Below are 16144 nucleotides of genomic sequence, written 5' to 3' on the forward strand. Positions count from 1 at the left end.
GAATGACGCTATATCGGGCACGATTAAGTTGTCCAAAGGAATGTGCTGGCGATTTACAACTTTGTATTATTAGCAGCCCCCCGTGACGCCTCCCTATACGTGCCAGTATTAACGGTCTCCTGTACCAAATACTGAGGAGAACCGACAGAAGCGCTTCCGCAGTTTAAGCCGGGCAGGCGGAAAAAGAGCAGCGGCGACTGCGGCGAGAGATGGGGGCGGTTCTCGGAATGCGTCACAAGCACATTGGCCAATCAGGCCGGACTAAGCGCGTAGGCGCCGCTGCAGTGCGAGGAAGCGACTTCGAGGCGTCTTTGAAGTGAACGACGGTAGTAAAGAGTGCTTTACTGCAATGCCGAATAAATCCAAGAAAGAGAAGGTGAGTTGACCCCCGACTAAAGAAAAAAGATTCCTCTTTGGGAAGACAAATGGTTGTGTGTTGAGCGCGAGGATGTGGCCTAGCAAAGCTGTTGATTTTTGATAGCGTTTAACTTGCTCAAATCAGAAAGTGCCTCGAGTTCATCAGCACTGGCCTGCGCGTTTAATACTACCCATGACTACCTTAATACTTTCAGGTGACCGTTGGGGGGGGGTGTGTGAGGACAGGCATTTTCGTCTGCCTTTACGAAATAATAATTAGGCCAGTACGTGCCAGATAACATCCACATAGCCATACGCCCAGAAGATAAAATACTTCTAGAAGTGTTGAGAAAGTACTGCTTCCTTGGTACCTGAGAAGTAGTGACCTCTTGAGCTTGTAATTGTTTTCATTGTTTTCATCGTAAGCTGACAGTTTTCTCTTATCACATTTATTTTCAGGAACCCGTAAAGTCTGGAAAAACTAGTAAAGCCGGAGGGAAAGATGCCCAAGAAAACGTGGACCATGAAGTAAGCACTACATCAACGACTTTTTAAAGTATTTCCGCCCTCGTATGTTGAGACTGTACGTGGAATTAAATGAGTGGGAATGTAAGAAAAACAGTTCCGGTAGATCCAAGCTGGGAAATTAGTAGACACTTACCAAAGAGTGTATGATGCACGTGAAATGAAAGACTGTATTTGCTAAAAGCATTGCACTGATAAATTGGAGCCTCTTTTTAATTATTCTAACAACTCAAACAATCTGACAAAAGAGAAGCTTCACCTCATAAACATTGTGAACCACGAGTACTAGTTCAATAGTCAACTTTAGTGGCTTGTAGAAGTGATTTAAGTGGGAGGCATTGCCTATCACAAATCATTTATTATGTCATTACATGAATTAATAACGGACATGTTAATTAAATAAATAATCATAACCATATACTGTAATGGAGAGGGTGTTTTAAACAATGTAAGGTGAAAGTACAAATGTACTACAGTGTCCTGTGCAGTTAAATAGCTCTTTAAGAAGTAGTTTGAGGGCATTTTAATTTTTCTTATTCAAGAGCAGAATGCCAGTATTGATAAATTAATATACTTAACCAAACAACGGAACGTTCCTTATGGATACTGTTATAACACACTATACCTGAAAAAGCAATGTGTAGTTTCTGTCATTATGAAATATTTTACTGCATGGCACGTCTGGGGTTGGATTGGTTCTTGATCACGTCCATTCACTTTGTAATGGTGAACTGAAAAAAAATGTGTAGTTAAGTGGGTTGCTGTCATTCTGTACTGCAGAAAAATAATAGCAGTCTCCATTTTAAACCAGTCAAGATTAAAACGGGACATAATTGAAGTGTTTAAAATTATGAAAGGAATTAGTACAGTAGATCCCACTTGCCACTTTAAAATAAATTCTGTAACAAGTACAGTACACATCAAGTGCTGGTCTGGGGATGTTGATAAGTTTACCCGGCAGTGTGGTGGACAGTAAGACTTTAGTGGCCATCAAAATTTCAACTTGGTTATTTTAAACAGTGTAGATCAATAGGATTGACAAGCTTGTTGGGGTGGATGGTCAGTTGTCAATTTTTCTAATGTAATAAAATTGAGGCCTCATTTGAAGTGGGACCTAGTAAATGTAATTTGAGGCAACAGGAAGACTACCTTGTGCTATGCTCAGGTTAGGTCTGTTGGAAAATTGTGAAGAATGGTAAATGGTCTTTGGTGCAGAGTTGTTTATTTATTTGTTGTTATTTGAGAAATAACCTTTGTGTTAGCATCTACCTACAGTGACAGTGAAGTGAAAGTAGATTAACTGGGTTTGGCAATGTATACATAGATGGATTTAAAAAAAAAACAACAACAACAATTTCATAGCCAGTAGCCATTTTTGCTGGTCCCCTATGCGGTCAGGCAATGTTGATTTCACACTTCGATGTCAGTACAGGGCTGTGATTAGTTGATGTTTAAGCTTACATGTTCTTTAAAATCTCCACCCCCTCATCTTGATGCTTTTGCCATTATATTTTGGGAGTAGGTTTCAATGTTTAAATCAGCTTTGACAAAATGTTATTCTTTTGATAGCGTTAATGATGTTAAACTTTGTGTGTTCTTTATGTGCAGTATGGACTTCTATAGTGCCATCTCCCCTTTGCTGTGGTCTGTACTTTTTATGTTGCCTGATTTGTCCACTTGGGCCAGATTGTCCCAAGATTGCACAAGTGCATGACACACTTAATATTATTAAAATGCATATGTTTAAATGTATCATTCTCAGATTAGATACATATACTTTATTAATTGTGTCAGACTTGAGTAATTTTATGATTACTAAAAAAAAAAGGTCTCGGCATGATGGGAAAGGTGCCATATAAATAACATTTATTATTACAGTATTATGTTATGATACTCAAGGTAGTGCTAATAGCCACGATTCCAGTTTGCAAACTTATTTGTCCTAATATATATTATAAAAAAAGTTTTATTTTGCCATTGGATAGAAGATAAAAACAGTGCAGATACATGATGTAACTGTGCTTCATGGTGTAGTGCGCAACAAAATTTGCACTGTATGTAGCTTTGAAGACCAATCATTCAAACAAACGAAATTTTAATAATACTAAGAGTTGATGTAATTTGTTTGAAGACCACACTGAAAGGGCCTGTAATACAGTGACTGTAATGTTTGTACACTGTGCTGGCATGCTAAATCAAGTGGTTGAAGTAAGACGCTTGTCAGAATTTGAGTGAGCCAACTAAGGACATCCCATTTATTACACACCCCATCTGAGAATAAAGTGTTATAAACAAACAAAAAAATTACTACAAATGCGTTATCAGTTTATATGCCCAGCATAAATTAAGAGATGAGATCTGCATATTAACATGTTAGGAAGTGCATTCCTATGCAAGTGTACTTTTCCTTAATTGCAAGAAATTAATGCATGATCCTCAATTCCCCCAAAATGTAATGAGAATAGCTGACCTAAAATAGTCTTAAGGGTTGTCAGAAAGTAAATGATGTGAAGTGGCATGCCCACATCTTCTAGCCTGTACCTTTGTTCAGATAAAATCAGCTTTTTATGTTCCAGTAGTTAGTAGTTGTTGAAATAATTTGAACTATACTTTGTAAAAAGATTGTTATGAAAAATTAAAAGTAGAAAAGATACACAATATTTGTAAAAGTCCTTAAGAATCACCTACATTCTTTCCTTCACCCTCCCATATTCCCCCCCTTCTGCTTTGTTTGTCTTGGACATTGAAACTCAATTCTTTTCGTGCTATGAGTACACAGTTCTTTTGTGGCTATTTTACTTGTCCACTATGGTCTAACCCCATTCTCCTCCACCACATCATATTTTTTCACCCAGGCTTGGTCTGGCTTTGGCTCTATATTTCCCCATCATGTTAGCTTGGCCTTATAGCCTTTAAATTGTTAGTCTTTAAGTTCCTTGGAAAAATGTCATACATCCACCAAGTCATTCTGTCCTCAGTTTTATCAAACGTTAATTCGTGTTCTGCTTTTATCAGCTGACAGGCAACAAGAAATATGTGTCGTTAATAACTCTACATAAAACTATTTTTGTGTGAAACTCTGTTCTAAACCCATGCTATGCGTGGTCTGATGTTTTAATATCTTTATTTTGACTGCTGTCATGTTACTTGTTGTGATAAGTTGACTTAGAACATTCAATATTGAGTAACATGCATGAATAAGAAAAGTGAATTGCATCCTGGTGACATTATGAAGTGTATTTGCACATTTTACTTGTGTGTTTGTGTTTTTCCTCATTCTTCAAATTTCCCCCAAAAATGCACAATGGATTAATTTTCATCACTAATTGGCCTGATGTGAATGTATATTGTTGTTCCCATAAATGTACTCTTAAATAGACTGGAGTCAGAGTCAAACCCTACCTTGTGCATAATGTTTCTGAGCGAAGAGCCAACTCCCCCTGATTTTAAATTGGATTAATCGTATTCAGGAAGCAACTGGGTGAATATCTGTGTACTATAAAGGTTACTTTCAGCCAGACACTTCCCACAAGGGAAATTTATTTTATTTAAGTTTTGGGAAAAACTCATATTAGCACTGCTGCCTTAAACCTCAAGAATCCTGTTCTTATATCCCTTCATGTGCACGGTCTGTTTGGCGATGCACATTCTTTTCATGTCCACATGGTCTTTCTCAGTTCTCAATTTCTCATCCACAAACATGTTTCATATCTTGAAATTAGTTCTGTGTGAGTATGCTATGCAATAGTCTCTAGTGGTTTAGGGCACAGAGTACTTCATTTTACTGAATATTGCCAGGATAGACTCCTTCTATATGGAAATTTGTCAGTATAGTGAAGGAATGAATGACTTTGTTGTCAAATAAAACATATTGTTTGGGCAGGAGCAGTTTACTGAAGACTTCAAATTTTACACACAGCTAATACATATCCATTAATTTCGTATGTCATTTTTTTCCTATACTAATGTATGGTTTCGAAATTAATGCAGTGTGGTTTTTTAACTTGAACTTTTGATCATCTTCATGTTTTTCTTGCAAAAATAAATATAATGTGAAGCAATGTCAACTTTCAACATCTCCTTTAAAAGTATTATTAGATAATGGTATTTTAAGCATGGGAAAGGTGGTATATAAATGTATTATTGTTATTATTATTATCTTGAACATATTGGATTTTCAGTTCTGTTTAAAAAGTAAGTTAAGTAAGACACTTCCCTTAATGTAAACAAAATATGAATCCAATGGGAGTAAAATACAAATCGTAATAGATCTATATGGCATGAACATTACAGTCTGGATAAACAAACTGCTCTGCTGTAAGGGGAATTGTGCAGCATACTGTATTATAGTGTAAAAAATCCAAGGTTCTGTCAAATACTTCATCGGGGGGAAAAAAAAAACTATAGCATTTGTAAACAAGTTCTGTCCAATATTGCACAAAGATTTCATAAAAAATAAAACAATTGTAAAATTCTACTGAGGAAACTTCAAGTACTGTGACAGAAACACCAAGTCTGTCCAAAGCATCTGGCTTCTGAGCAGCATGTTTACGGTACACCATTTCCTCCAGTGCTGAAAGTCAACTTAGAAGGGCTGCTTGAGACAGGGGTGCACATGTAATTTTTTGCACGTTTCCCCAGTTTGGGGAAATGTACCTCTTGTGTTTTCCACCACTCAAGTGGATTTACGTCACTATCCACCTCATGTATCATCAAGTAGCTCTTCATCTCTTTTTCAATTGATTTTTTAAAAAATTTTTTAATTATAGCTGGTAAAAGACTTTTTTTCTGTTTTGCTCCCTCACTTATGAGGGGTGAGGAGGTTAGGATCTGTATGAGTGTTTAATGAAAGAAAAAAAATTTGCTTTGGAATCGAGGTCCGCCTCAGCCAAGTTGGGTTGTGAAATAAAACACGCACGATAGGCATAGGCTTCTTACCAAAATGAAAATGATCTGTTTGAACGAATTGCGTACTTTTATTCTTTCTAATGGAATTTCTTTTTCTTTTCTTTTAACCTGTCACCAACAGGGCTCCGTACTACATCAGTTTCACTTTGCAGATGGTGAAACAAGTTAGTTGTTGAGCTGTCTTTAACACCAAACAATTTCCAACATAGTTTGCAGAGTGCCATCTTTTAAGTAGCATCAATCTTTTCAAAGCCAAACCATCTCCACGGAAGTGAGGATGATCCACGTCTTGCAATTAAATTGAACAATGTAGATGGTGAGGTTGTTTTTCCCCCGGCATTGTTTTCTCACTCAGTTTTGGACACCTATGCTAGCTTCACTTGTGGTGCGCTAACCGTGCATGCAGTCTTTCCTGTTAGGTTATGCAAGACAGTGAATACATGGACTCTCAAGGTGTGTTTGTTTTATGGAAAAGTGAGTGCTATACTCGATAATTTCATCTCGCACATCGTTAAAACAACAATTACGATAATATCATAGACAATACATATCATGCACTCCTAAACCCAACACGTCTTATTTACTACTCTTCTGTATACAGTATGTGGACAGTGAAGTTCAAAAGCTTTAGTTTATATGTGCAAACACAAATCAATTAAAGTAGACAATCTGAATTTTACACTTGTAACCATCTTTTCATTTTAGTTACTTATACAGTAGGTTTAATAAGGCCTGTTCAGAAAATTACAAGATAATTTTTGCATTTCAAAAATTCCAGCAGCAATCGGTCATCTTTTCATTTGTTACTTTTTGTGTGGGTTTAATAAAGCCTATGCAAGATGCTTTTTGCTTTAGAATATTCCAACAGCAATTTTGTGATAAAATGTGTTAACTGCATTGTTGCTATTGCTTCCACAGTTAACTGAAACACTAAATACTTGAGCAAAACAGTTTTTTTTAGCTTAGCCAGTTAGATTGCTTGTGTATCAATGCTGAAGGAGGTTTTTGAGAGCAATACCTAATTTTCAAATAAAGGACAAGACTGGCATGTGTACTGCATGTGATGTTTCTCCACGTTTCCAAGATACTATAGATGTTTTCAAAGTATTTTGACAATGTTCTTCATACCAGGAATGTCACAATACAATGTTTTTTTGCCTTCAATACCAGTACCTGTGAAATTTCACCATACCTGATGACTGTTTGATACCATGGCAAAAACAGAAATCCCATTCAACATCTCTTTTTATAAAAGTACCTCAATTATTTCAGTAAACAATATTGTGCCTTTTTTATAATATCATCTATAAATAATAGTAACAGCTGTTACTAAAACCAGGAAGGTTGAATGTTTGTTAAAGGTTTTATTATACTCTTATTCCTGAAAGAACAATAAAATAAATGTAAACTTAATATAATACAAAAAAAAAACTTTCCATATAATTTTGCCTTTGATTTTTCTTTTCTAATATTTTTGTCTTTTTAAATTGTCATAAAATGTCTTAAATACTGATTAGAATACAAACATAGTAACCTTCTTTTACTTTTCTATTTCAGGCTTGTAATAAAAAAAACAGTTCATTGCCCACAGCCCAGTTAACAAAGGTAAAACTTTCAGGGATGCAGACAACAGTTAAAAGGGAAAAACGCCACAGTTCATCATGGTATAATCTTAGCAACGACAGGGAGCTGCAGAAACTTCCAGCTTTTAAAGGTACTGCTATTTATCTCTTGATATATTCTTGTTTTCATGAACTTTGCTGATGTTACTTTGGTTGAGGATAAAATATCAGCTTGAACAACTGAATCCTGGGCAGGATACTCTGTTTTTCTTAATTAAGCATTAGGTGAGTGTTCCCGTACATTCAACACTTAATAACAGCTAGGTTAATTTACATCACAATAAGTATAATTCCATTTACAAAAAAAAAAAAAAACAAACCTGGGATGCTGTTTAAAATGTAATATGACAACAGAATTTAATTGAAAATAGTACAAAGACAGTATGTTAAATGCAGAAAATGAGATTTTTTAAAAGATATGTACTCGTGTTGAATTTGATGCCAGCAACATGTTTCAAAAAAGTTGGGACAGGGCACATTTACCAATGTGCGGCATCATCTCTTCTTTTAGCAATACTCTGTATAGGTTTGGGAACCAAGGAAATAAATTTTTGTAGTTTTGAAAGTGAAATGTTGTTGCATTTATGTCTGATATAGGATTTCAGTTGTTCAACAATTTGGGGTCTCTCTTATTCTATCTTTTGCCTTGCAATGTGCCAAATGTTTTCAATGAGTGACAATGAGGTCTGGAATGTGGCAGGTCAGTTTAGCATCCAGAATCTGTTATTGCCGAGGCATACTGTTGTAATACGTACAAGATACAGTTTGCATTGTCTTGCTGAAATAAGCAAGGCTTACCCTAAAAAAGATGATGTCTGGTTGGCAGCATATGTTGCTCCAAAACCTGTTTATCATTCAGCATTAATCATGCCTTGCCAGATGTGCAAACTACCTATGCCAAGTGCATGAATGCAGCCCCACACTATCAAAGATGCTGGCTTTTGAGCTGTGTGCCGATAACAAGCCGGATGGTGGTTCTTCTCTTTAGCTTGGACAACACAGCATCCATGATTTCCAAAAAGAATTTCAAATTTTAATTCATCAGACGACAGGACAGTTGTCCACATCACCTCAGTCCATCTTAAATGAGCTCAGGCCTCGAGAAGATGGTAGTGTTTCTGGATCATGTTTATATATGGATTCTTCTTTGCATAGTTGAGTTTTAACATGCATTGGTGGATGCAGCGACAAACTGTGTTCACAGACAGTGTTTTTTTCGGAAGTGTTTCTGAGTCCATACTATGCTTTACACTATAGATTCATGTCTGTTTTTAATGCAGTGCTGCCTAAGGGCCCGAAGATCAAGGACTTTCAGTATTGGTTTTCTCAGAATCTTTTAAAATTATGTACCATAGATAATGAAGTCCCCAAATTCTTTGCATTTTCACATTAAGGAATTTTATTTGCCCACACAGTCTTTCACAGGGTGTTGAACCCCTCCCCATCTTTACTTTTAAAGAGACCCTGCCTCATGCTGTTTTTATGAGTTTTTTTTTTTAAGGCATTGCTTATCTTTTCCAGTTTTTTGTTGCCTGTCTCAACATCTTGGAAAGGTGTTGTTTCAATATTTGATATTTTCTGTCTGTTCGATTTCCAATTAAGGTCAGGTCAGGTTGGGGAGCATGCGCTGGTACAGCATGTTGACGAACCCACCACATGATGAAACAGCTCGGGACCCCAGCTGATTTAATGTGTTCTAGGAGTTCAGATTTCAATAATAAAAAAAATAAATAATGGCAGCAACATAATTTGGCATATTATTGTGGGGTAAGTGGGACCTACCAAGTTCATTATTGATTAGCTGACTCTATCACCCCAAAGCTTAACACATACTCAGAAAGACACACACACACACTCTCACTCACTCACTCTCAGACCCTATCTACTTAAGAACTGATTATGAGTGATACATGCACAGCTTATCAGGCTGACATGCCATGGTTCCTGAGAATAACCTGTATACATGGAGGCTGATAAATATTGGTTGATGCCATTTATCAACCTATGATGCTCTGCTCCCAATCATGCTGCTCTCTGTTGGATGTCCTTGCCTCAATGTCTGCTAACCCTTTGAGAAAGATATTGGCAGTATCCCCACACCAGTTGCCCTGTATCTATTTTAATACTTAAATCACTTTAAGAAATGCAGACAAAGTATAGACCTTTAAAAGCAAAGCACTAACTGTTAAATTCAAATAACCACAAATGAATAATAGTAAAGTCTGAATGTAAAGTGCTGAATAAAAATACACCCTTGCTTAAAAGTCAACAGGTTAAACAATACTTTCCATAAAAACATGAAACTAAAGAGTAGCATAAAAGAAGACAAACATTTTAGAATAGAATTGTTGTGTTAGGTGGCTTGTAGATTCAGCAGTTTGGCTGATTTTCGATATATGGGTGAATGGAGTGCTCTCTCTCTCTGTGTCTCTCTCTCTGTCTCTCTCTCTCTCTCTCTCTCTCTCTCTCTGTCTGTCTCTCTCTCTCTCTCTCTCTCTCTCTCTCAATCTTTTATGCCAAATACAACATGGTGAAGTATGGACCTCATAATGCTAAACACAAACAATTGGCCAACTGCTCTTTTGATGAACAGCACTGACTTGAAGCTTTTATAATAGTGATTTTGAACATATGTTTATCTTGTCAGGGGTGGTTATCTGTTTTCCTTGGAGATGTTAAAAGGGTACCCTGTCAAATGTTTGAGTAATAGACTGTCTGGTTATTCTTTCCTAAAATTATAATACAAATTAGATAACATAAAAAAGACAATAAACAATATACATAGGTTTAACCAAAAGAGAAAACATATTCTCACAGTTCCTTTAATATGGCCTTATAGCTCTTCTCTGTATGTGAACATCTGTAAGTAAAGCTCTATAGTTCAAACACAATTCTTTGCACTCCCAGAACATACTATACATTAAGCTGATGGTAGCTTACTTTTAATATACTGCCTGTAGTCCCAAAGTGATGATTGTCTACTCCATAGCATTTGGCTAGTCAAGAAGAGGCAGTAAACTTCACTGATATGGAATGTTTATTGCCAGCTTTATAAGGAGGAGCAGAGCGATACAAAATTCATATATTTGATTGTATTCTGAATAACTTTTCATTTACACCTATGAGCTACAAAATGAAAAGATGTACCTATTTGCTGTATAGCTTCCATAACGTGAATAATTTTTCATATGGCAGAATATTCAATAAAAACATTTTTTTTCTTCGTAAAGGATTTATACTGTATTCATCCCTTGGCAGAAGTCTTTCTGGTTAAATGTGTGAGCCTGATCTTTTAATTAGTGCCCACCTGGCTAAAGAAGTATATTTTGTTAATGTGTGTTTATTATTTTCTGTAAATATTTGAAGGCTTCTGTCTTTGATCTTGTTACTTTAAATTGAATGCTTGTGCCCTTTTTAAAGGGTCTTATGATAGTGCTTTGTGATAGGTAATAAATGAAGTAAAGTTTAATTATGACACTGTACTTAAAACAGTTTAGCTATATCAGTATAATGCCCTTCCAATCAGGAGTTTCTCACAAAACTAAAATAAAAAGTCATGCCTGCTTTGTGTGCAGAAACCCTTCTTGTTTTTATACTCTAAAGGCATGAATTTGGTTAAGTTGGTAACAAAGTTGTGCCACTGTAAACAAGAGCAGATGAGGACCTGTCCAGGGCTGGTTCCCATCATGAAGCCAATGCTTCTGGAATAACCCACCACTCCCTATACTGAAAGTCTGGGCAGCACAAAACAGAGTTAGAAAATAGTTCATAGTAGTTTAATTGGTGAACACAATGACAAACTGACTAACAATACATTTTAGAAGTAAAAGCACTAAGAGTAGAGGCACTTAGTGGTAGCAGCAGGTCAGTGAATTTTGTGTATAGTCAGTCCTATTTTAAATGCTGTAAATCATAACATTGAAAACAATGCAAGTTAGGAACAACATGGATTAAAATGATCTGGAAATAGAGCTTATGTTTTGGATGTCAAAAGTTACACTAACACTGAATTTGGTGACACAGTGACATTTTAGAAGTACATCTCAGAAGTTAACATGCTACAAGACTTGTGATGATGTCTTCTGTACATTTTTGGTGTGTATTTACATTTAATGCTGAAGTGAATTATATCTTGTATTTACTTAGAAGCTTTGGGTTTCTGAAAATAGATGTAGAATGGTTGCCTGTTAGACTCCTGTACAAAGCCAGGTAAAAGCATGATAATGGATTATGAAACAGTTTGAAGTTGCCTTATTTATTTTAAGTGTTGCAGTAGCTGGATTAAGTTGTCCTTGTACTGGCTTGTTAAACTGGATGCTAGTGTTAATTGAAATGTTTTTGAGTTTTAGTGACAGGCTGCAGATAATCTTGAATGTGCCAGCTATATTTCATATGCTTCCTTTTTGTTTTTGTATCTATGGCAAAGTGGCTTTTAAGTTTTCTTAAGCATGAATTGTAAAACCAAATGGTGAATTGGTGTCATTTTTTGACCTTTGGTTGTTACTTTGTCTAGTGTTAGAATTTTACTTTAGTTTCCCTTTAGGCATTAATCTTTTTTTTTTTCAATTCATTTTAGTTTTTGGTTCTAAATAAAGAAAATGCTATAGTCCATCTATAATACAGGCGCTATAAATAATAAAGTATGTTTAGCTTCAATAAACTAAAATCTTAAAGCATGTATTAGCTACAGCGTGCACACTGTGTTTTTGTAAAAGCAGTATGACATTGTAATATGTCTAGAAAACAGGTATAACTCATCTTTTTATTTCAATAGGCACACCTCATACTTTAATGGCAGGAGCAAACTGGAGTACAAAAGCAAAATGCCTAATAGCACAAGTCTTTTAAGAGTCATATCCCTTTTTATATAGCATTTTTCCATTTAACTATCATGCTACTAAGCAGAGAAAGAAAAATGTACACTACATATAGTTCCAACAGAAGGTTGACAAGTTTGGGTCTAGGCTCATTCTTATATACTTGGGAACATTTGTATCTCCTTGTGTAAAAATAGGTGCTTTATAGACTTGATCTAGTTATGCTGTTAGTTTATAATTTTTAATAAAAGATAAACTTTTTGACTAATAACTGTTAGTGCACTTATAGTTTTAATTGAGTTTAGATTTTGTTAGTAAGTAAATGGTCAACTTTTATTTTACCAGAAATTTTGTAACACGGTTAATAATTATTGAAAAGCTAAAATATTTTATAGTGCCAAAATATTGCATTTAACCCCATTTTTTGTTATACTATTCTAGTTTCCCTATATAATTATGTGTATTTGGTACAAGGAGATTTAATCAAGTGTTTTGCAAAGTAGAGGGTAGGTTGTGTACCATACAATGATTATGTTGCTGATAGTTGCTAAGAGACTGAGCCTCTCTGCCAGAAGCAACAGAGGGTGTTTCTTTGGCCATGGTTAGGTTTTCTTTAGCTTAGTGTGAAAAAACCTGTCCGTGTTTTTAAAGAAAAAATAATTTGTTTTGTAGCTTTTCCTATTCAGTTGGAGTTCATTAATGGTGGCAGAATACCATTTGCTACAAAATCCTAGAAAGCAAATGTCTTGGGAAAAGTTTCCTTGCCAGATTTGGAGATGTATCATGGGGCATTTACACTTGGATCAGTTTAGAGCTTGTTAGAAGCCCCTAGTATTCCTCCAGCCTGGCTCCCTATTGAAGTCAAATATTTTTTTCCCCAGATCTCTGTTTCAGTAAATTTGAGCTCTCTAATTACTTTTGCTCTCACTATATGGAGTAAAGTGGAGAAACATTTAAGCCCTTGCCCAAAATTACAATTCCCTCATTCCCATTTTCCCCAACTCCAGCCCTGCTTATTGGTGGCAACCCTATTGCTTTCCCAGCCTGGAGCAATATTTTTGATGGCTCAGGGCTCAGAACCTTCCAGTCACTAAGATTTGAGTTCTCTATTCCATCTTCTTTTTTCTTTTATTTTCAAATTAGGTCTGTTCTTAAGTCTCATTGTATTTTGTTGTCTTCTTTACCCTTTCATCGTTTGCTTTCCTTTATTCAGTCACTGTCTCCTAAAACAAAGCCTGTCCATATTTTATGTACAACTTTGCAGAAAGCCACTCTTAAAACATTACTTGTTAATTTGGTTTGGTAATGTGATTTTTCCCTCTCTTACTATTTTTGACTGGAATATAATTTTGAAGAATATTACCTTAGCATCTAAGAACCCCAATTACCAACATACTTAATTCAAATTTGTACACCGTTTGTATCTAACACCTTGTAGACACTTTACTATGGGTTTATCAGCTGACCCTCTGTGCTCCCTTTGTTCTTGTAAGTCCAGAGGTACATTTCTACACATGTTCTGGGAGTTTCCTACAGTTAGGGTTCTTTGGGGTAATGTATCAAAATTTCTCTCATCTGTTCTCTCTTATAAAATTACTTTATTGCCTCAATTATTTCTTCTTCTGGACTTTTCTGCTGTCACTTTCTTCTTTTCAGCAAAGGTTATTCCTTCTAACACAATTGCAACAAAATTAGCCTAAGCCTCTTGCTGGAAGTCTCCTAGTTTATTCTTTTGATTTATGGAAAGCTACCTTTTTTAATCTTATTGTGCTTGAACTATCTGCAGCATGCATTAATGGTTCGTCTAGTACCTGTATTTTAAGCTGGCAGTCAGCCTCGCAACTTGTCCAAAGTCATATAGAGGGAAATGGCATACCAAAATTTATGTAGATTATTTATTACGTTATCTTTTTTTTTTTTCCCCCTGTTGTTCATTCCACTCCAGGGCTATTTTTGTTCATATAAGGCCAGAGGTGGGTGGGGTCTGTGTATTTGGAAAGTTATAGGTATATCTAGATAAAATGCAATTCAAATTTAATACCTTACTTGCCTGGCTGAAAGACAGACTACATTGCAGTGATTGTGTTGCTGATGTGTGGAAATTGTTGGTATTAGCAAAAAGTTGAAGTCCTTTAGTAGAAATCAGTTATTCCTGATGGGTATTGTTGGGATTTAGTTTTTATACATAATGTGTCATAGGTTCATTGGATCATTATTGTCACATATACAGAGTTTAGTTAAATTCTTACTTCTGCATATGTAGTAATCAATATGCAACACATCACTCAATGCCATAACTAGTGAGTATAACTGCCTTACCTTGAATGTTTTCCTCACCTCAATTATAGATTGGATAATGGCTCATAGTTGTAAGATCATTAGAAAAGTATAGACTTTAGGTGTAGCTTAGGTATTCTGCATATTATAACCTAATTAACATTAGATTCTTTTCAGGATGAATAAATCTATCTTTCTCATATCTAAATAAAGAGTGAATCTTTTGTTTCTTCCATGGAATTTAAAATAATATATTATAATTTACAGTGTGTAACAGGTGGGCTTATCCATAATACGCCTTACTAATTTTAAATTTTTTTGTGAGCATAATTTTTAGTTTCAGGTCCTATCCAAGTTTTTATTCTGCCTTTTGCACAGTGTTGCTGAGACAGACTGGTTCTCCCATATTTCTGAACTGGATGAAGTCCAGTTGAGAATGATGTGTTGTCATCTGATGTATTTTGACTGGCTCACTGTGCAAGCCTGTAGTTGGGGTAAAAAGTATATTGTTAAAATTCACTCAGGTAGTGTACAGTACGTGTGGACATATCTGAAATTTAAATGTGGTTTAATTAACTATATAAACATATTTTCATTGGAGGATGCATGAAAATGTGTGTGCTAATACTAAAATAGACACAAATGGAACAGTTTATAACTGTTTGATTAATGAAATGATCGGAGCACAAAAATGAAATGTGAATATCACAACAAATAAAGAAAAAAAAAATCCCATTTCAAAGCACAAGTTTAGAATATGGAGAACAGTTTTTTAAATAATGGAAAGGATATGTATTTTTGAAACCAGTCATTCAATCTGCAGTCTCGTTACAAAGTCCACCAATTATGGATGAAAGTTAATGACCAGAGTTTGTGATAAGAGGTCGTGATGCTTGAATTTGTGGATCGAGACTAGTGAGAGAATCTATGTATCATTTAAACATCACTCATCAGCTTATTCAATCTGTCACACTCCACTGTTTAATCCATCTAAGCCTGCCCCTCAAGTACCTATAAATTAGGTGGCTGAACTAGTGGATCAGTTTGATATTCACATGAGTACACTTCATAGGTTTGGCAATCTGTTTCTGAGCAAAGCCATTTGCAAATTTCACCATAACATTGACAGGTTCGGAATTTGTACTTGTGCAAAACACTGTTTGGATACTGTAAAAGCAGCACCATAGAATTTTGAAGAAAAAAAAAACACTAAACCAATTCTTCTGGTTTTTACGCACATAATGCAAGTAAAGGCTTATTTGGGGTTTTTTTTTAAATGTAGGTATTTGCTTAAGCAAGTACATCTACTGGACTTTTCATTACTTTGAGAGGCAAAAGCATGATCTGTTTGAGGGGAAAAAAAAGGTTGTTTCCTTGTCTTTAATAAAATACTAGGAAATACTATGCTTTGAGGCCTCTGATTTTTAAATAAATTAAATTGGACAGAGGTCTGTTCTGGGTTTTGCTCATGCTTCACATATTTCAGAGTAGTGCAGACATAACTTCATTAATGCAATAGCATTTAATCTGGACTCATGTATAGTATAAAGTATCTCTTAGGTCTGAAACTTTCCACAGGCATAAGTCTAAGTATACTTTTTATTTTTTCATACATTAAACTATTCCAAAGAGCATACT

At 35.4% G+C, this 16144-nt stretch overlaps 1 protein-coding gene across 3 annotated transcripts in view; it reads left to right on the forward strand.

Annotated features, from left to right (window-relative positions):
• The first annotated feature begins 241 nt into the window (after positions 1–241).
• The window catches only part of LOC114667066 (serine/threonine-protein phosphatase 2A 56 kDa regulatory subunit gamma isoform), a 149066-nt gene continuing 133163 nt past the window's right edge, over positions 242–16144 (forward strand). For all 3 annotated transcript variants that reach the window (XM_028822188.2, XM_028822189.2, XM_028822191.2), the window contains exons 1-3: positions 242–376; positions 817–885; positions 7348–7504. In XM_028822188.2, coding sequence (XP_028678021.1) covers positions 350–376; positions 817–885; positions 7348–7504 — 253 coding nt within the window. In that variant the 5' untranslated portion in view covers positions 242–349. The remainder of the gene's footprint in view (positions 377–816; positions 886–7347; positions 7505–16144) is intronic.

Source organism: Erpetoichthys calabaricus, chromosome 16 (genome assembly GCF_900747795.2).
Source record: "Erpetoichthys calabaricus chromosome 16, fErpCal1.3, whole genome shotgun sequence".
Taxonomy (NCBI): Eukaryota; Metazoa; Chordata; class Cladistia; order Polypteriformes; family Polypteridae; genus Erpetoichthys; species Erpetoichthys calabaricus.